At 42.2% G+C, this 22,646-nt stretch overlaps 1 protein-coding gene across 1 annotated transcript in view; it reads right to left on the reverse strand.

Moving 5' to 3' along the window:
* VWA8 (von Willebrand factor A domain containing 8) overlaps window positions 1-22,646 on the reverse strand; it is a 1,418,144-nt gene that overhangs the window by 1,332,205 nt on the left and 63,293 nt on the right. The window contains exon 2 of the mRNA XM_078657276.1: window positions 22,483-22,560. Coding sequence (XP_078513402.1) covers window positions 22,483-22,560 — 78 coding nt within the window. The remainder of the gene's footprint in view (window positions 1-22,482; window positions 22,561-22,646) is intronic.

Below are 22,646 nucleotides of genomic sequence, written 5' to 3' on the forward strand. Positions count from 1 at the left end.
TACCCCGTCACAAATGTTACAGATGCTCCAGTATCACCAGAATAGAATCAGGGAAGAGCAAGAACACGAAAGGAGACGTATGAAAGATACGAAAATGAAATTACTAGTTGCACAATCTGTTCCACAAGACAGTCAGAAGAGGGGTCCGAATCAAGCCAGTCATCCTGCAGCTCCCGTTAAAGGGACATGCAATTATTGTAAACAGTCAGGTCATTTTATAAACGAGTGTGCAGTTCTGAAACACAACATAGCCACTGGTAAGACTAAAGAAAGACCACGTCCGCCTAGGCAAGAACAAGTTTTACAGACTTCTCAGTCACCACAGAATGCACAACAGACAGTTCCAGCACCGCAGCCTATCGCTGCAACACAGCATGTTACACAGCAGATGTACCAGTATGCCCAGACAGAGTATCCAGAGTATCAACAGTATTCATGAAACAGCCTAGAGAGGGAGGTAGGCTTGCCTCTCATCGAGATACCTGTAGATCAAGAGGGTCCCTATGTACACAGTCAAGTATTAGGGAAAGACAGAAAGTTTTTGATTGATACAGGGGCAAGTAGGACTACTATCAGTCATGACGAGGTTCCAGGGGCTCCGCTCTCAGGCTCTAGAAATGTTTCCCTTGGATTTTCAGGAAAGCCTATTATGAACGAGATTTCAAAACCAGTTTCTCTAGAAGTTGGTCCATTGTCCCGAACTACTGATTTATTACTTACGAAAACATGTCCAGAAAATTTGTTAGGCATTAAAACATTGAAAGAATTAGGTGCAGTTATTTGCTGTTCCCCAGAAGGAATACGATTGTTTTTGCGTGACTTTAAAGGTCACTATGTATTACGTGATTTTGATCCAAGATTATCAAATGTACCGCAGCATTTATGGGCGCAAGGTCCAACTGATGTAGGTTTTATGCAAATCACACCCCATCGTGTGACTCTCAAGCAAGGTATGGTCTTGCCACGAATCAGACAGTACAGATTGCCACCTGAGGCTGTAGCAGCCTTATCCAAAATTATTGACGAGCTCATTGCTCAGGGAGTGGTTGTAGAAACTGACTCCAATGTATGTAATTCTCCTATCATTCCAGTCATGAAACGTACTGATCCAAATGCACCTCCAGTATATCGATTAGTGATTGACCTTCGAGAACTTAATAAATGTATCATACCCCAGTATCCAGTAGTCCCAGATATCTCATCCCTATTGACAGCCATTGATTCTGAAGCTACATTTTTCACTGTAATAGACCTCAAGAATGCATTTTTCAGTGTCCCGATTCATCCAGACAGCCAGTATCTTTTCGTTTTTTGTTTAAATGGAAGGAGCTATAAATTTACACGAGCTCCTCAAGGTTTCACAGAAAGTCCTAGTATTTACAGTCAAGCACTTAAGAGACAACTAGACAATATTCACATGCCAGCTGACACTGCCCTGCTCCAGTATGTCGATGATCTACTGATCACAGCCCGTTCTGAACGTGACTGCGAACGAGCGTCACTTACAGTTCTGTATTTTCTGGCCGAGCAGGGGCACAAGGTGTCCCCTTCCAAATTACAATTCTGTGTCCAGCAAGTGATCTACTTAGGCCACTTACTGTCCAAGTGGGGTAGGCAGTTGACACCAGACCGTATCCAGTTAATAGCGAGTCTCCCACAGCCCAAGACACAGAAGGAGGTACGTGCTTTTATTGGCCTCACTTCTTACTGCAGACAATGGATTCCTCAGTATGCATTTCTAGCTAAGCCACTGATACAGTTAACGACACAGGAGGCAGCCGTATCGACTGTTCTCCCTTGGACATCTGAACATACACTTAGTTTTAATGAATTAAAGAAAGCTTTATGCCAAGCACCTGTTCTAGCTACACCGAACTACAGTAAGTCTTTTACACTTTTTGTCACAGAACGTGATGGTACTGCATTATCTGTTCTCACACAAGATCAAGCCGGACAGTACAAGCCGTGTGCTTATTTTTTGAGCACCTTAGATCCAGTAGCCCAGGCTTTGCCTGCGTGCCTCAAGTCAGTTGCAGCCACAGCTCTAGCAATCAGACAAAGTGATTCCATAGTATTAGGACACTCCCTGACAGTACAAGTTCCACACTCCGTGGAAGTTCTTTTAAACCGAACACAGACTCAGCACTTGACAATTGCACGTTTAACAGGTTATGAACTGACACTGTTCCAGCCACACATAGAAATCAGACGCTGCAACGTTCTAAATCCTGCTACACTGTTACCGTCAGTTACTTCAAATCCGGCCACACATGACTGTGTGGAAGTCATTAACACTATGACTAAGCCAAGACAAGATCTGACAGACATTCCATTACCTAATCCCGACCTGCCACTTTATGTGGACGGTTCATGTATGAGAACTAGTACAGGAGAACTAGTAGCCGCGTATGCAGTGACTACTGACACTGAAGTTATTGAAACACACCGTATTGACACCCTGTCTGCTCAAGCAGCAGAGCTAGTTGCTCTGCCCCAAGCCTGCATACGTGCCAAGAACCTGAAAGTAAACATATATACAGATTCACGTTACGCATTCGGAGTTGTACACGACTTCGGAGTGCTCTGGCAGGAGAGAGGTTTCATGACTTCTCATGGAACCAAGATTCAGCATGGTCTCCTCATTCAAGCTCTGTTATATGCAATACATTTACCGACAGCTATCGCTATCATGAAGTGCAAGGCACATACGAAAGTTACTGACATCATTTCCCAAGGTAACGATCTAGCAGATCGAACAGCCAAGCTTACAGCTCAGACACCAGACATTCCAGTTAACAAGACACAGACGTCCACTCTAGATCCGACTACTTGTATGACAGTTAAGGACCCTACACAAGATGTCATAGACATACAGTTACATGCTACTCCCGAAGAAATCAAGAAATGGTCCGAACAAGGAGGGGTCCAGACAGATCAGGGATGGGTGACGAAGGGAAAAGCCACATGGTTTCTCCCCGACTCTATGGTTCAAGTCATTATTAATACCGCACATAGTCCAGCACACCTAGGAGAAAAAGCCATGTTAGACAGTATCCAGAACCTTTGGTTCAACAAGCACTTACGAGCTGCAGCCAAGCAGAAAGTTCGTACTTGTATGATATGTTGTCAATTCAATCCAGGTAAAAGTGTCCCGGTGGAACAAGGTGGATTCCAACCTCCTGACCACCCTTTTGAAGTCCTCCAGATGGATTATATTCAGATGGAGCGATGTCGAGGTTTCAAATATGTCCTTGTAGTTGTATGCGCCTTGTCCAGGTGGACAGAAGCATATCCAGTTCCAGATTACACAGCAGCGACCACTGCCAAGCAGTTGGTTCGTGAATTCTTCCCCCGTTATGGACTCCCTAGGGTCGTGTATTCTGATAACGGCCAGCCATTCTCATCTGAGTTAATGAAACATGTTTCCCTCTTGTTAGGGTACCAGTGGAAGTTCCATTGTGTGCGCCATCCTGAAGCAGCCGGTCTCGTAGAGAGACATAATCAGACCCTGAAAATCCGTATTGCTAAGACATGTAAAGAGAAAGGTGTAGACTGGCTAGTAGCCCTGCCAGTTGCTTTATTCTTCATGCGAATGGTTGCACACTCCAGATCAGGTCTGTCCCCTTATGAGGTCGTATTCGGCCGCCCCCCAAATATGTGGGGTACACCTAGACCCCGCAGTATTACAGATGTTTCCAGTAATATGTTGACAGATTACCTAGCTTCCTTGATGTCTGCCCTACACTCTTGTCGTTCGCAGGTTGCCGCTGCATTTCCAGACAATACTGAAGTGAAACCGCACGAGGTCCTTCCAGGGGACCTTGTTCTCGTAAGGAACTTTGATCGCTCAAGTCCGCTGGAGCCTCGTTGGAAGGAGCCGAGACTTGTCCTTCTGACCACCCGTACGGCCGTGAAGTTGGAAGGCCGCAAGGGATGGGTCCATCTGTCGCATATCAAGAAATTCCCTGGAGTCCGGAAAAAGACATTATTAAAGGACATTTCTAAAGACTGTTCCATTTCTAAGGACTGCCCAAAAATTGACTCTGAATTCAAGCCTCCCCTGTTAGAGGCAACTCCGCAACAGGAGTATAAGTTAAAGCTCCGGTCTAGTAAAATAAGTCAGCCAGTTTAATTGTCTAAGTCCCCCTCGGGTGAAACGGTTAGACAGGTATCTGACATGTATGAGATAGACCCCCATAGTGAGAGAGTTAGTCAAAACTCTATCAGATGTATCGTTTTTCTAAGTTTTATATTGTTTCTAAGTCTTATGGTTACCTGCACAAGTTATGCATTGCATTTATGTTTTCCAATTTCTCATGTAAATATGTTTTCTAATGCTACAGTAGAGCACACATTTAGTGATCTGCCTCCTCACGAGCTATCCTATCGTCTTGCTATGAGAAATAACACATTTATCAGAATGTTACACTATTCACACCAGACCAGCAATGCTACTAATTGTTGGGTGTGTGGTCGACTCCCCCCTTTTCAGACACCGAAGGGAGTTCTGCCACTCTTTCCTTATCCGTTTTCACATAATGGTTCATGTGGAGCATGGTCCACGTTAACGTCATCTTCCAATGATATGTCCCTTCTGAATAGAACATGTTTTCCAGTCAAGCGAGGTCTCTCCCATAGAACAGGGTTAGATCTAGAAAATGAAGTTTATAATTTAGGTAATTATTCTTCGAATTTTATGGTCCTGAATGTTCAGTCTGATACTACTCCAGACTTACCTGCTATTTCAGTACTACCAGTCAAAGGCGAATTATGTGTCAGAAAGAATGGTTCCGCACATGCAGGACATAGTGATTGTACTACTACTGTCGAGTATAGTGACAGTGGGAAATCTATTTTCAAAGCCTCACGTCATTCTTATTTTGTTTGTGGTCAGACCGCATATGTTCGTCTGCCCCGCGATTGGGATGGAACATGTTACATTGCCTTCCTACTGCCACCAGTTTTTCTAGCCCCATCTGATTATCACAGAAACACACATCTAGTACACATCAGACATAGAAGGGAGATCGAGTCCCCAATTGTCGATCAAACTGAAACTGCTCTAGAACAGTATACAGATTTCAATAAAGGTTTCTTCTTCTTTATAGGACCTATCCAGAATAGTAAGTTAATACGTAGACTAACCAGAACCCTTGAAGCAGTAGTGAATGAGACTACTTCTGCTCTAGGTAACTTAACCGAAGAGCAATCTGCTATGAGATTCGTCGTGCTCCAAAATCGTCTCGTTCTTGACGTCATATTGGCCGATAGAGGAGGAGCATGTAGAGTCATCGGATCTAGTTGCTGCATTTTCATTCCTAATAACGCACCGTATGTCTATTCAGCTATAACCAGACTTCATAAAATTGCCCATCAGTTACACCAGAATCCAGGCACCTGGACATGGTCCGGTTGGCTCTGGAGTATCATATCTGCCTGGGGATGGAAAGTATTGTCATTCCTAGGTATTGCAGTAATGATCATATTCAGTTGCTGCCTCTGTATACAATGTGGCCCTGCGATTTGCGGCATTTGTGCTACCTCTTGTATTCCTAGTCCTAAGTCCCGTTCTAAGACAATTCGAGACGAGCAAATGATGCTATATGAAATGATAGATGGTATCATGAATATTGATGTTTCCTGATGGAAACGTAGGGCACAAGGAGGGAATGTGGAAAAGTAAATTTTGCCATGTTATATGTGCCTACGTGTTCCCCATCCTATGCTATATGTGCATGATCGATATGCATGTATTCCCTTCTGATCGATTAAAGACGCAATTACAGTTGTGTCCATCTCTAGTATGCCAGTTTCCAGTTCTCGTGAAAGCTACGAGTATTAGGCCTATGTAAACCTACGTTGCCACGTTTTACAGTGTGCACGTTAATTCATTGAATTATCCCCGTTTCTAGGCCTCAAAAGGGCCCAGACTCAGATTCAGCTCCTGTTTCCTGAACCCTCACTGAGGAGCGATACAGGCCCCCACCTGTATCCCTGACCCTTCACTTACTTCATGCCTCGCAGTGCCCGGCTCGGCCTGGCTCTGCCTCCCAGTCTGCCAAGAGTATGTTATGATTCTAGTTATCAGTCCAGCCCTCCTTCTCTGCATTCCTAAGCTACTAAATCGCATCAATAGTTTCCGTCATGGTCTAGCCTTTATGTCTCCATGTAAGAGAAATACTGTATTAATATTCATAGAATATTCCTCGCACACGCACTACATGTAGAATTATGCATACACCAGTCTTAGAGTCTGTTAGCCTTTGCCCTGATAACTTTTGGATTCTATCAACATGTTCTCTAAACACTAGATACTAGATAGGCTTTAGGTACATGTCGCTCTGACACTCCAGACTTTAGTCTCCTCTTCTAGCGCAGAAGTCATAGCCCCCCAGTTCTCCCTGGTAACACGTCATTGTCAGTTTGCGCGCACCACTAGGTTAGAGGTCCCAGCTGCTCAGGTAGCCCCCTCCATGTTTCCGCCCCGTTTATGACATATTCTGTTACGTTTACATCACATGTCTATGTATACGCCCTGTACACACCTCTTGTTACACCCACTTTATGCCTTATCTTTCGCGACTGCTACAAACTCCGCCTACTGCTACGCCTACTGTATTGAATGCAATGTATTTTGTTTAACTATATATATCGTGCACTGTTATTAAAGTTTGCTAGCCATTCCCAGATCCTGCCCCCGGCAGCTGCCGGGCCCTGCCATCCTATTCTCGTACAGGCTGTCCTGTTCCTGTCTTTTATGCTTATTAAAGCCTGTATACTCCAGCTACCTCGTATCTTGACTCTTATTTATTGAGCTAACCGTTTATTGATTATAGTAAAAAATAGATCAGGTAATTAATTATTTATTTACCACACTTAGATAGTAATTTGTTGGAGGACTGGGAGGAAGGATTGTATGACTCATCATTTCGCATGATGCAAATTTTGATAACTAATGCCGAAAGAAAGGGATTGAAAATCAGAGAAGAAATTGCTAAGTTGGAGAAAGAAATCTTAGAAATGAATTTGAAAGATAACACACAAAAAAACTATGAAATCCTGAAAAAAGAGCTAATAAACTATCAGATTTATCTTAAAGACAAAAAACAGAAAAAAATCCTAAGGGATGAACTAGATTACGAGAGCGGTAGGGTTTTCACATTTGCTAAAAAATATGATGATGTGAACCCTAAACAAATAGCTATGGATACAACAGTGACAACACCATTAAATACCTCAACTAGCAATACTGCCCTATCCTCTATTGAAAGTGATCCAGAAGAGGGTACCAGTAATTCTGCGGCCATTCCTCAAACATCCCATTTTTTACAGGAGGTACAACGCTACAGGTTAGGGAACCGAAGAAAAAATTCAAACGCAGAACCAGACGGGGTGGGCAGAAACGGAAAAACAGGAGTACAAACACGTTTGCAAAGCAAACTGACAATGTCGAAAAAATAGATACTGTGACTGAAGATTTGTGTTGAATTGAAAATGATACCTGTTTTGTTAACGAACTAAACATTGTAAATCTATCATCTAGAAATTTGACTGAAAAGGAAACAAGTATTTTGCAGAAAGGTTTAAACTACTATATAAGTAAAAATTGCAATTATGTTGACCTGCATGCTGACCTGTACAAATTCGTGAGAAAACTAAAATTAAAGAAATATTTTGCAGAACATCAGTCTATTGCTACTAATGATTTGGGAAATGTGAGTGATGCTCATGGTTTAACAATTTGTGATTTAGATGGCATTCATCTGTTAGCCACTTTAGATGAAGATGACCTAAATATTGACATTAGACAAATGGCTGGTCTGCTCAATATTCATGAGGACACCACAATTGACAGTGGCTTGAGAAATAAATCTACATTTATACCATCAGGAGTGCAGGATATACATTTAGATGAATTTTTGGAAAAGGTTACATCTGAACTACATCGACTCGAGGACAGTCATGGTAGTCGCTCTCATTGTATACACAATTACAATCTCTCTAAAAAAGATTTGGCCCTTCTAAAAAATCTGCAAGAAGATAGGGATCTTGTTGTGCGTGAAGCCGACAAAGGAGGAAATATTGTCCTAATGGATCTTAAGGACTATCTGGGCGAAATAGACAGGCAATTGAGTGATTCCTCTTGTTACGAACGTCTTAGGAATGTCCCATCCCTAAAATTGAAAATGCCATCAATGCTAGACTAAAAGATTGGCATGAAACAGGGTTAATCTCAGACAGAGAGTATAAGTATTTACAGGCCAAGGACAGTAGACACCCATGTATCTATATACTACCCAAATTACATAAGGGAGGGGTTTTCCCTCCAGGTAGACCGATAATTTTGGGAAATGGATGCCCTACAGAGCATCTGTCTGAGTATATAGATAACTTTCTGCAACCGGTTGTACGCAATTTACCAGCCTACTTAAAGGACAGCAGGGACGTGTTGAGCAAACTTGATGACTTTGAGTGGAATAGTGATGAACTAATGTTCGTCACTATGGACGTTGAAAGTCTTTACACTTGTATCCACACTGACTGTGGTTTAAGAGCTCTGAAATACTTCCTGTACAAAAGAAGTGCCTCCCATCTAGACCACTCTATGATGTTATTGGACATGGCACACATGGTGTTGACCATGAACGTGTTCCTACACAATGGCTCTTGGTTCTTGCAAAAACGCAGAACGGCCATGGGATCCAGGTTTGCTCCGTCTTATGCAAACCTCTTTATGGGTTTGTATGAGACGGAGCATGCCTGGGGACCTGGGACCATGCAACGGATGGATAACATAATTTTCTATGCTAGGTACATAGATGACATTCTGCTAATTTGGAATGGAAATGTAGAAGAACTGGTCGCGTTCCAATGTCATTTGAACAACAATAGATTTAATGTGAAATTAACGATGTCATACTCTAGGGAGAGCATAGAGTTCTTGGATCTAAAATTATTTCACAAAGACAAAAAGATACATAGCACTATGTTTAAAAAACCCACGTCATGTAATAGCATATTACATGCCGAAAGTGCACATCCAACCAGTACTATCAATGCCATCCCTTATGGGGAAATGATTCGAGCAAGGCGCAATTGCAGCCTTGACAACTCATTTAAGGAAAATGTGAATCAAATAAAGAATAATTTCATGAAAGGGGCTATTCTAAAGAAAACATAAGAAGAGCTAAACAGAAAATACAAAAAGTGGACAGGCAGAGCACTTTGGTTTCCAAACCGAAGAATACAATTACGTCCCAAATTGAAAGTGTACCATTCATAACCCAATACAATGTGCAAAGTCATCATGTATATAAAATCCTTAGACGTAATTGGCATCTTTTACAATCAGCAAAGCTGCCCGTAGGGACTATCGCTGTAAAACCTAAGGTAGTGTACCGAAGGGGAAAAACAATTAAAAATATGCTTTGCCCAAGCTACATCCAAAATGTAAAGAAAAAAAGCACAATAGCTTGGCTTTCTGAGAAAACCAATGGTTTCTTTACATGTGGAAGTTGTAATATGTGCCAAGTTGGCCTACATAGAAAGTCCAAATTCAAACACAACACCGAGAAGGAGTTTTTTGTAAACCCATTCATCAACTGCAATACCACCCATACTGTATACACCATTGTTTGTGCATGTAACAAGATATATGTGGGCAGTAGCATCAGAAATTTGAAAATCCGCATACAGGAACATGTGAGAGCCATAAAAAATAGAGATGAGAAATACCCCGTGTCTGTGCACATTCATGTAAACCACCCGGATGAATCAAAAATTTGGTTTTATGGTATAGATCATGTAAAGCCACCAATAAGAGGTGGGGATAGAACTAAGATGCTCAGACAAAAGGAGGCTGCATGGATTTGTCGACTTCGTAGTATCTCTAATGGGCTTAATATCAACAATGAATTGTATCATTTCCTATAATAATATCTGTTTTCAAGAGAAACAAAAAGAGGAAAAATGCTATTCTTCTATAAATGCTGTTAAAATGATTGATTTTTGTTAATGTGTAAATTTATAAGTTATCCATTATAGACAAAAATAGTGTGTAAACAATATCTCAGCGGTGCAGCATGGCTAAAGTTGAGAACTGTTCATTTCATCTAATGCAATCAGCCTTAACACCAGAATTATTTAGGGCAGCAATATGTAATTAATATAGAATAACAAGCTTACAATCTAATGAATGAGCTTTGTGAGAAATGACTTTGATGGTTATTGCTTTTGTCCAATGCCTAGTAGATCGCAACTAGCAAATGTATTATAGAATTTAGAAGGCTTGAAAATTCAATAAATAAATATAGTATGTGATAATCTAATTTATATAAATAGCTCCAACTAAACCAAAACATTGCATTAGACTATGCTGATCATTGTAAATCCATTAGCTGACATATGACTATTCCTATTTCTATAAGAATTACTTTCTAATATACAATAACATAATAGTAATATCTGTGAATAACCACGGACTTAGAAAAATCGTATCGACGGATGCGCTTGACGCATATATCCGCCAAATCTTTACATCAGGTTGAGTAGTCACAATGTACTCCCCCGTTCCAAAATGGCGCTTAATAACGGAACAAGCGATTCACTGGTTTTCTTGTTTGTCGGTCTGATAAGACCGTCTTAATATGGCGTTGCATAATAGGATTAATCTGTTCGTATCTCGCATTTTGTAAATCATAGCTGATTTAAGATTAAGAAAAGGTATTTGTCCTATTATTACAGCTCTTTTTGCATTCGTACTAAATTCATAATTACATTTTGCTGAATGTGTCTCGTATTAAAGTCACAATCAATAATAATATACAATTTATAGTAAATTTATCCTTGATCAATATATTACATGCAGAATCCTCAGAGACTATTACAACCTTAATGGTTGTTGAGAATACGGTTCATACTCTATAGTATATACACAGCCGGTCTAAGAAATCAACCCACTCTAAGATGGCTGCCGTGTTTGTATGTTCCGTCGCGTCCTCTGATACAAATTGTGAACAGCTGATACCAATTTGCGGGCTATTTAAACTCGTCCTTCCCGGTCAAGTCTCGAACTACTAACTCGAGGCCGTGACTGAGGGAGAACGAACACGCCACAAACATTCAAGTAAGTAAAGACTGGGGGGCTGCTAAACGTCTAGCAGTCTGGGTGTTATTCCGCTATCTCGGGTTAAAGCTTTGACCAGATGTTATAATAAGGGCTGGGTTTTTTTTTCTCGACTCACATAATACTTCTTGCCTGGATGGTTATAGTCAGCACACTAGGACTGCCTACACAATGTGGTTTCCGGTTTTTATAATTATATCAAAGGGCAAGACCGCGTCGGGTGTCCTTTGTTTTAAAAATATAAAAAATCACTAAAGAGAATTTCTTTTGATAACAAAATGTCTATATATAAACTATGGGAGCTATTTCGTTTCCATGTACGGTTTTATGCACCAGTAGATACCAGTATCCCTCATATAATTTTTGGAGGCTCCTTTTTTCTTTGTACTATTTTTTGTTTATAGACATAGCAGGGTATTCCAATACCATTGCTAATAATAATATGACTCTATACATTTAGGTCCATTTCTAACCAACTTTCTATTTCAATAGGAAGCTGGTCACTGTGTATATGTAACATGTGGATATCTTTGATGTGGGCTCTAAATAGGCTCTTACCTTACTCTTTATTAGGGTGACTACAGACATCACAGGAATGGGATGTGAATAATGGCACCATTCCGATGACTTACTTACTTAACGAATACTCATTGAGAAGAACTGACTAGTTTCTTTTAGGATAAGGTATGTGATATATTCGCTTGCTAATCTATTAGCGCCCCATTAATAATTGTATAAATTACAAACATAGATTGTATTTTTTCCCATAACAGACTATCATTCGCCATAAAATATTCGAAGTTCTGCCTTGACAAAAAAAGTTTTGGAACGAAAAATCAGTGATATATTTCCAATATTTTTCGGTAAGACATGGTCTTGAACTCATTTCTAGTTTTGACTAATTTGCAGATTTAGTTTAAGTTTCAATTTCTTTATCTCAAATCTCCCTTCCAAACCATAACACTAACCACTCAGGATAAACTATAAGCCCGATACACTCTTTGAATGTATCATATCCTTGCTTTTCATAGACTGTTGTCCTTATTATTTCATTTTTTATAAGAGGATAAATTGTAAATTCTGTCAGTAGGCTATTCATGTTTAAGGATCTTGCAGCAGGCATATTATGCTTTTGCACTTATGATGTATCACAAATTAGGTTTTTAATTGTAATATAATTTTGTATAATATGTATATTTTGTATATTTATTTGTTGCAGCCCTGAAGAAGTCCTTCGGACGAAACGCGTTGACTACGCTTTGTATGAAGATTTTGAATAAAAGCAAGAAAGAAAACCCTAAGGCCTACTGAATTGATTCCTTCATACCATTAATCTGATTACTATTGTTACTGTATACTGTATGGTGTGCTGAACCATTGTGTTTTATTGTAAAAGAGACTTATACCATGAGGTTTGGTCCTGCCCCGTGGTGGTTCGCTACTGGCAGAGGATAACACGAGAACTCTCACAGGTGCTTGACTGACCCCTGTATCGTGCCCCTAAGGTGGCCCATGGGTGGAGCGGATGTTCATCAGGGTTGCCTCTCTCTGGTTGCCAAGCGTGATATCGTCCGGAGATGGAATTCTTCACAGTCCCCCTCATTGGAAGATTAGAGAGCATGGGTGTACTGGTGTGCCCAACAAGAAGCATGGGAAGATATGGGGGAAATGGTGGGAGTAAAATGGTTTGATCTGTAAAATCAGAAATACAACTATTTGTGATGTGGCACTACTGGTGACAATGGTGCAAGGTCTGTTGTGTGTTGTTTTGAAAACAGTAAAGCTTACTTATAAAAAAGTTTTTAAAAAGGATCTGAAAACAACAATGACTTCACCAGAGAACAGTTTTGAGCTTCTGGGCTTGATGCAATATCCTGCCTATCCAAATCTTCTGAAACATAATGTGACGTGCATGTGTGTATGTACTTATAAATATTTATGAGGACTAGAATATGTTTGCACACCAAGGCTCTGAGAACCGGTGCTCTATGAGGACTAGAAAGCTCATGTTTAGAGTGCTCACTTAAAGAGGGAAACTCTCGCCATGCTGAGTAAAATGTCAGAGCTGGCTGCATAATCCCCATTTTTGCTCACAGTGTGTGATGAATATACGAAAGTGTGCTCGAAATATTCACTCTCTACACACACAGACAGTACAGTTGCTTAGGACATGAAGCAAGACAATCAGATCTGAAGAGCTGTGTCCTGTAGGTCCTCAAATGATCAGTAAAAGCTTTAAAGTGTGTGTGACTTTGAGGGGTCCAACACGGTCAGTAGAAATCTAGGTGAGTTTTAATTTCTCAATTTATTATTCAGAAAGAGAATTTTAATTTATCTAATATTCGCAAAATAAAACAGTATTATAGAGGAGGAGCTAGGCAAGCAACCAAGATGGCCGCATAAGCTCCCGGCTCCATCGACCTCCGTCGCTGGCGGACTTATCCTGAACTTCATCCTGACCTCCCGCCAGACTCCCGTGTGTCTGAATCGTTGCTGAGCCCAGGGGCGCAATCCCGGAGTTTTTATCGCCTTTATTGACGAAGTTACACCGTCTTTTATTTTTGGGCCTCCTCCAGTGTGTAAGCCGGGGCCTCGAGTACTGACCCAGCCGGGTTTCAGTTGAACAACATCGGCCGCGGATGCCCGGCAGAGTCGGGTCTCATCGGAGTGGAACATATTCTCTATCCTGGTGGTGGTCTTTGGTCCCTGTGAATACTGGACGAACGGCGACGAGACGTGGTTGCCGCGGTGGGTGGGGGGCCAGGTCCCGGGACCCTGCTGCAGCCCTCTGGGTCCGCGGGTGGGGCCCCCGCTCTCGGCAGTGGTGTAAAGGTTGCCAAGCCTGTGAGTCGCCAATCGCCTCCGTCCACTCTGCGCCTGTTGGTTCCCCCGGATTAGCCGGCCTCCGGGGTTGAAGATCTGATTTGTTATCGTTCGCGCAGAGATGGATCGGACGGTGTCTGGACCGACCCTGGGGACCGTAATGGCCGCCATCGGGGCTCTTCGCCTGCAAATGGAGGCTGCTCTCCACAATTTGACTGCGCGCCTTGTGACTGTTTGTTTGAGACCGGACTCCAGCCTTGTGTCAGACCTGCAACATACGGTTACCCCAACGAAGCTTGATTTACCTCGAGGGGAGAACCCCGAATATGTTCTGGAACTGGTGCCAATTGTACCCGCACGATTACAGCGTTACGTTACTGGAGCCCCTGAACACCTAGCAAGATCGGCGAAGTCATCGCACGCACAGGACTCACTTCTTCCTTCTCTTCTGAAGACCTCCACTGAAATTTTTTGGATTGACTTTCGTGTATCTGATGGACTGTGAGACTCAACCTTTTTGATTCTTTCAGGCTATATTGATCTCCTTTTTCAACAACGCTTTGACTCTTTTGCTACTATATTGGTTCTACTGGATGGGGTTTGTGCAATGGATCGTAAGGGCCAGGGCTGACTTTTGCTTGAATTCGATACAGTGACTTTCTTTTGGCTCTGCTGGGTTGTATCTGTGGGAGTGCGGGCCCGATGGAATTCTTATTGTCTGGTTTGGTGTGACTGCTGCAAGTGAAAAGGGATTTGCTGCCTCTGCGGTATCGGGGGCTGGGCGGGACGGTCTTTTCTCTGTCGGTGGCTCCCCTATTGGTTTGCTTATTCGTCTGTTATAACTTGCTTAATACCACGGTGGGGGAGGTCCACTTTTGGCGGGGGAGAGGGGAGTCCAGGAGCTCGTATCGTCTTGTAATACATCTCCTCCTCCATCTTTTCCCTTCCTTGGGGTGTAGTTTAGGGGGCGACAGGCACGCTGCTAGTGGGGTTAGGTCGTAGCCATCTGCAGAGGTGCAGGGTGGGGGGTTGAGGGGGGGGGTTATTTTTCCTTTATTTTGTTCTATGACCTTTCTATTCCCTTTTCCCTTCTTCACAAGAGATGTGGCATATTCTCCTGATCTTTTTGTTCCTCATATCCGGGTGTCGCGTGTCCAATCTGCGTATCCTGTATTCCTGGTGGGCGGGTTCTGGTACGGTTTGCTTATGGTTATCTGTATCGTAATGTTTTGCCTCAGCTCTCAGCTGGTATTGATATTTTTCAGATGCTTATGATTGTAATGTATTTCCTCAATTCCTTCGCCCGCTCACCGCTGTACTATGTCCCACCAAATGACACCCGTTATGTACATTCTTACTCTTGTGTTATAATCAATAAAAATATATATAAAAAAAAACAGTATTATAAATCTGTACAGAGATTAAAAAGAGGATTTTTTGTGTGTCAGAGTCAGAAGAAGGGGTAATTTTGAAGACTCTAGTTTTACTTGTTGAGATAAAAAGTACTTTCAGAAGGCCAAACAAAAAGAGAATATCAATCACAAACAGTCAGTTCAATTTCCCAAAACTGGAACTGTCGCTCCTAAAGTGGAACAGCTGGATGATGAACCACTTCACTAGAGAAATGGAATGAAAGACCTACATTTCCATTGTAAGGCACTTGCCAAAACGTTTGAAGTGTCAGAAAGGAAACCCCGACAATTAAAAGTAAAGACTGCATCTTACACAGGACAGTAAAAAGTGGAAACATATCAGTGATTTGGACTTTTAGCCACTGAGTTCAAAGTACGACCTCTCGCTGGCTAGTGCCTGGACCCCCTACTCTTCATTATCATAATGTTGATCGCCTCTGGGCAGCTAGAGCGGAGCATAAACTGATTATGCATAATGTAATTAAAAAAAACGCCTTTTGATCGCTCTTTCCTGCCTAGAGATAATCACAGTCTGCACAGGTTGTGCTCAATGCAACAGAGGAATTCAAGGGCCTGCAATGGTTTGACAGATCTTGGAACTGGGACAGCATCTGGCAGTGATCTGTCGGATGGGGAGGGGGCTGGAGCTGTCAGAGGTCTGTCAGTTTAAGGGTGAAGAGCAGGGAAAGCAGCAACAATCTGTAAAGGCATCAGAGATGATCACAGGAGCTGAAACGCTTGAGTGTTGGCAGTGCAAATAGTAATGGGAGGGGAGGAGACAGAGATTGATCAGAGTGAGAAACAGAGGAACATGAACTGACAGGGATCTGTCAGGGTGAAAGAGGCATGCCACAGCTGGCAAGGAGCAGGGCGGTGAGAAGCAAGGAGCATACGGATTTAGAGTGCAAAGATGAGGTAGAGGAGCATACAGGTATATGGAGTTGAGTGTTGAAGGGTGTGCAAACAGTGTTAACTATCCATGAAAAAGTGGATGGAAGGCTGCAATCCAACTCATTACTTCCGTGTCTTTCAAGATGCTAACTACCATGATTCCTCTAAAGTTTGGATGGAAAGTGGCACCTGAGACTCTGGCTTAGGTTCCGATGGGCTCACGGTGGAGAAACTCGCAGAACACAGCATAGGGAAGTACGCTGGGCCCTCAGATCGTAAAAGGCTGACAAATGAGGTGTAGACCTCATTCCCATCTACATGGGATAATTGACCTCTCGCCCCTCTGGCAGCACATTTTAGGTTGGCACTAATCTGTACAGGAGTGGGCCAGTTCAACGTGTTACCAGCACTTAAAAAGCATATTACAAACTCATATATGAACATTGTTAGAGACTCCGTCCTGGTCAGCAGACTCCATGAAACCCAACAAGTGACTTGCACACTGTTGCAATAAGAAACACCTAGAAAGTAGTTTGAGTGCCATCCTTGGTAGCATTTTCTATACAGAAATGACCCGTCACAGCAGAAAATAAGCAGCTCACCTAAAATATAGGCAATGGCTCTCCAGCAAGCCAACAGGTACCATAAGCACTCTTGCTTGTGGAAACACATCCTCACTCCATGATTTACAGATTAGTCATAGGGATTCAACTTCATGCCTGCGAGGTACAATTACTGAACCAGTTCACCATATGCAGGATCGCCTACTCCCTCCCTGGAGATAGCTATGAAAATGTGCCCCATAACTACTCCGGGATGGCACAGCAGAATAAAAGGTGAGGGTCAATCCCTTTCTCAACACGTACATCTAACTTCTGGGCTGTGCCAAGAAGTGCTGTAGGTGATTTACCCCAGGCCAGAAGGGATGTTAACCTCAAAACAAATGGGTCCTTTCCTTGACTGACTACACTTGCTGTTGTTAATGATGGAGTCGATATAGTACCCACAGAGGAGGCCTCCAACCTCACCAGTGGACTTGCAGTGAAGGTATCCGCAGTTGCCACAGATCCGGTGGCCCACACTCCTAAATTGTCATGGACAGCCACCACGGAACTGGGGTCCTCCCCAATTTTCGGCAAGCAATAAAGAAGCTTTCTGGCTTTGACGCCTGCCTCATAAATGCGTCACTGAGAGGTCATCGATGCAAGACTAGGTTCATCTAGATTCAACTGTCTCGGTTGAATCTTAGCAAACTCCAGCTGACAAAGCATTTCCACATTGAGTTGGGTTATATAACTCTTTTCTAAACCTAGGAGTTTTATCTTAAAGAAAGCAATTGCCCCTTCGCGCTCCCTAGACTTATGATAAAGGTATTCCCTTGCCTAGCCTTGATTACCACCTTGCATGCCCACAGAGTGCCAGCTAATTCGACGGAGCCTGTCTTGAGTTGGAAATAGGAGCCCATCTCCTCAAGTAGAAATCTAGAGAAGTCATCATTTAGGACCCATCAGTCATTCATGTACACTTTCCACCCTGCTTATGGCCTGTATGTAACGCCACTAGGGAGGGATCTGACACACCTCTAGGAAGGACATGGAACATGAATACCCAGGCTAGATCCGCACCAGAGAGGAAAGAATAATCGAAGTGGAAGAAGAACCAATGAGACACTGAATAAAAGGGATAGGCCTGCTCTCCTGTTTGTCAAACCTGCCATGTGTCACATCGTCCCAATGAGTAGTGCCAAATAGGAAGAAGATGAGATCACCAGCTTTACCGATGACAGCACTGTCCATGTCATATTGCTTTCTTCCTTGTGGTGGTTGGGGGACGAAAGAACAGACAGACAACAGGAGTGACGATGGGTTGGGCAGCATGGACAGTGGATGGGTGGGAGTCGAGAGGAATGAAGCAACACAATTAGAATAGAAGCAGCACGGACAAGGTGGGGTGTGGGAGGGTAATAAGCAACATAAAGAAGGGGGGTGGGAGGGGAAGAAGCAACACAGACAACAGGTGGTCGGGAAGAAGCAATGGGAGGTGGAAGGGAAAGATGTAACGCAAACGGGAAGCATAAAGAAAGAAAAATAATACCTGAATTACAGCAAGCAGAGGAAGGACACCGGGATGACATTAATCAAAGTAAATCAATCGGTATTTGGGCCACGCTCCAAACAAAAGAACAGGAAGTGACATCGTCAAGCGCTGGCCAATTAGAAGGCAGCAAATAGAAGTGACAATGAAGCCAATAAGTGATAAGCAATGGGCAATGGGTGAGCTCCTAGCCCCTTTAGTACACGCTATGTGTCAGAGTAACAGCACATGTGTTGTCAGCAGGCAAGACCTAAAAAGGACTCAAGACAGTCATAATTTGACTCTAGTTCAGACCTGGACTAAGTATAGCATAAAACATGGCCAATCCTTCGGAAGGCAACGCACTCCCATAGAAAACAATTGAGGTAGAGACTTGAAATAGTGCCCCATATGAAATAATGCTAAATATAAATGAATTCATGTCTACTTTTTAAAAATGTGTATAAATAACACTTAATGTAAAAAAATTATATACGAATAACAATTAAATGGTATTTTCTTTTAAAATATTTTAATAACTTTTTTAATTTAAACATAAATGTAACTAAAAAAACAACCATTCATTTAAATTCTATACATAACTTTTAGTGATTTTTAAATACATAATAAATAAATACAAACATTTTACTTTAGGGGTAGTTTTTATTAAATCTTTATAAAAATAATTTTAATTTAAAATATTTTATTAATTACATTTTTTTCAAAATTAAGTTTGTTCGACATTCAAAATAAATATATAAATGTATTTAATTTAATATTTAACATAAAATTGTTTTGGATTGTAGTTTTCTTTAAGTTCAATACGCTTTCTTCTATACTTTACTATAGGATGATCTCCACCTGGTGGCTTTGATCTCCACTTACATGTGAAAAGTAACTAGCAGTAACTTTGCTTTGTAAATTTGGTTCCACCCCCTGGTTTCAGGGGTTGAGAACTTTTAAGTCTAAACTTTGTAGTAAATTTACACTTGTAAACGGTGATAACGCAAAAGTAGTAAATATACCAGAAAGTGTAAGAGAAAATTTACACATGTCCACTTACTCACCTGTAAATGTATCTATAGGGGAGGTCAGGATTGCAGAGCACAAATGACCTAAACCAGGTCAGATAAATAAGTACAATCTCAGCTACATTTTAAGCATAAATCTTTCCATGCCCCTTTTCTTGGCCTTCAGTACCCTTTTTTTCTCAAAGCATGAATACTAAAGCTGTGCATCTTCTACTGCTCTTTAAGATACACAGGGTGAAAACGTATGCACAAATCTGTGTGGCTTGAACATACAGTATCTGTACAATATGGTGCCAATATGTTTTTTGAAGAACCAGAAAGCAAACAGAAAAAAAATAAGGTAAAGAAAAGAAAAGAAAAAAACAGAAGCAAATTAAACTTGCTACATAAACACATGGCAGAAAACATTAACAAGGAAATAATAGCAAAATTCAAAATAATCACATATGAAAACATTTGCCCACACATTAACACAAATAATGTCAGAGCGACACAGTGACCATTTGCATTTTTGTGGCTCACGAACCAATAACTAGGGTGAAACCAATCCTGGGTTGCTTGTGTTCAGGTTCAGGGAGGACCTGGCTTGGTAGTTCAGGCTGGTCTGTTCCCGTGAGGAACAGGGTCAAGACTGATTTGCACATGGCTGGAGTGGCATGGTGAGCAAAAGAAAGATGGGTTGGTGTGTTGCACGAGGGACTGCCTGTGGTTAGGCTTATTGCAAGCCGCCTTCCATCACCATTTGTGTGTTTCATGGACCACCCCAAGTGTCATGGGAATTCCCAGATGTGCATGCTCACACTGTGTCACTGGAGCAAAGCTCTACCCGATGATGTACTATAACTTAGGCAAAACCGTTCCTGGATTGCTTCTATTTCAATTCAGGAAAGACCTGGCTTGGAATTTTGCACTGGGCTGTTCCCATAAGGAACAGGGTAAAGACTGATTTTCATATAGCTGGGTCAAACTGAGATGGCATGGTGAGCAAAAGAACAATGGGTTGGAGTGCAACCCCGAGCAATTGCCAGTGGTTAGACCTATTGCACCCTCCCATCATCTTTTGTGTGTTTCATTTTTACGGATCAACAAAAACCGTCACAAAACACCACACCTAAGCTTTCGGATGTTAAATATTCCCCTTCAATATTACACTGATATTTGAATATGTTGATCAAATTTGTAAAAATACCCAATAATTATAATAAGCTGCATTGTGTTGGTATTTAATGGAAATTAATACTGTACACAAAACACAAAAGCACTAGTGACCTGCAGCTAAGGAAGCCCCAACAGCTGCAAGGAGATCTTCTTGATCATCAAGGATTTCCTCTCACTCTTAGCCACCGTCAACAACATTGCTGCCTACGAACAACTGTGCGACAACCTATCCAACTTCTTTCACAGTAAAATCTCAAACATCTACAGCAACATCCTACACCAAACTAACCCCATTGAACTCATTGCTAACCTTCCCTCCACCGACTAGGAAGCCCACCTGATCTAACGAACAACCCTCACAAGACACCACTCAGCAGCAACCATGCAGACTGTCCACTCATGGGTCTCAGTGGACCCATGCCTCCACCACATCTACAACCTGGGAACATTACCCATCAGCACCACTCTGACTCACATCATCAACACCTCCATCGATTCCTACACTTTCCCGGATGAATGTAAACTTTCAGAAACCAGTGCCCTCCTCAAGAAGCCCAGAGCCAACTCAAATCAACTGATCAACTTCCAATCCATATCCCTGCTCCCCTATCCAGCCAAAGCGATTGAGAAGGCCAACAAGCAACTCACAACCCACCTTGAACTTCACCTTCTTCTAGACAACACTCAATCAGGATTCAAAAAGAACCACAGCACCGAAACAGCAATCATCGCAGTCACTGATGCCATTCGATTCATCCTGAACTCAGGAGAAACAGTGACCCTCTTTCCACTCGACTTCGCAGCTGCCTTCAACACTGCTTCCCACAAGACCCTCATCAAAAGGCTCCACAAGATTGGCATACAAGGATCCGCTCTCAAATGGATCTGTTGCTTCTTTTTCAGAGAAAGAACCCAAAGGGTCAGGCTGCCACACTTCACATCAAAGACCAAGAAACTGATATACGGAGTGCCACAGGGAATGTCCCTCTGCCCCACCCTTTTCAAAAAATTCATGAGACCGCTCACCAACATCATCCAATCACAAGACAACACCGTCATCTCCTACACCAATGACACCAAACTCATCCTCTCCCTGACAGACAAGACAACCACCATCAGAACCAACGGCATGATCAGGGTAACAGACTGGATGTGGACCATCTGCCTAAAGCTCAACTCCAACAAAATGGAAGTTCTAGTGTTTGGCAACAAGACCTCCCCTGGGGACTCCACCTGGTCGTCGCTGGAGCTAGGACAAACACCCACACCTGCAGACCACACAAGAAATCTTGGGATCATACTAGATGACAAGCTCAACATGACTGCTCAAGTCAGCACAGTGTGCATCTCCTGCTTCCAAATCCAATGCAAGCTGCAAAAGATCTTTAAAGATAGCCTCACAATGCCAAATGACTGTCATGCAAACACTCAACCTCAGCAAGCTGGACTACAGCAACCCTCTACGTTAGAATCTCCAAACAACTCTTACACAAGCTCTAGACCATGCCATCCAGAACACCGCCACAAGACTCATACTCGACCTCCCACTCTGCACCCGTATCACATTGCAATTCAGGAAGCTTGACTTGCTCCCCATTCACAAGTGCAGCCAATTCAAACTTCTCACGGACACATACAAAGCCCTACACAACACAAGACCAGAATACCTTAACAGCTGCATACATTTTCACCAACCCACCAGACATCTACAATCTGCCTCACTCTCACTTGCACACACTCTCCAAATCCACAAAAACACCAGACATGGAATGACCTCCCTTAACACATCATCGTCTTCTCTTCACTTCTTGAGTTCCCCAAGAAGCTGAAGACCTGGCTCTATGTATAAGCACCTTAGGAACCACATACCTACCCAAGGGTCTGGATACCCTCTTGGGTAATTTGTGCACTAAGCAAATCAACAAAACATTTTAAAAAAAACTAAAAGAAAGAAAGAACTTTATCTTACTGTAGTTGATAGGCACATGTTCGGGATGGCGTGGTTCTTTCACTTTGAATGATACATCACCAATGTTAACTGTGTCACCTGTAAAGCATAAAGTCAGAATTACAAACAGTACATATATGTAAACTATTAGCATATGAAACCCTGTACTTTCTGCAACCGCTTCT

The sequence above is a fragment of the Lissotriton helveticus genome, chromosome 8 (genome assembly GCF_964261635.1).
Source record: "Lissotriton helveticus chromosome 8, aLisHel1.1, whole genome shotgun sequence".
Classification (NCBI taxonomy): domain Eukaryota; kingdom Metazoa; phylum Chordata; class Amphibia; order Caudata; family Salamandridae; genus Lissotriton; species Lissotriton helveticus.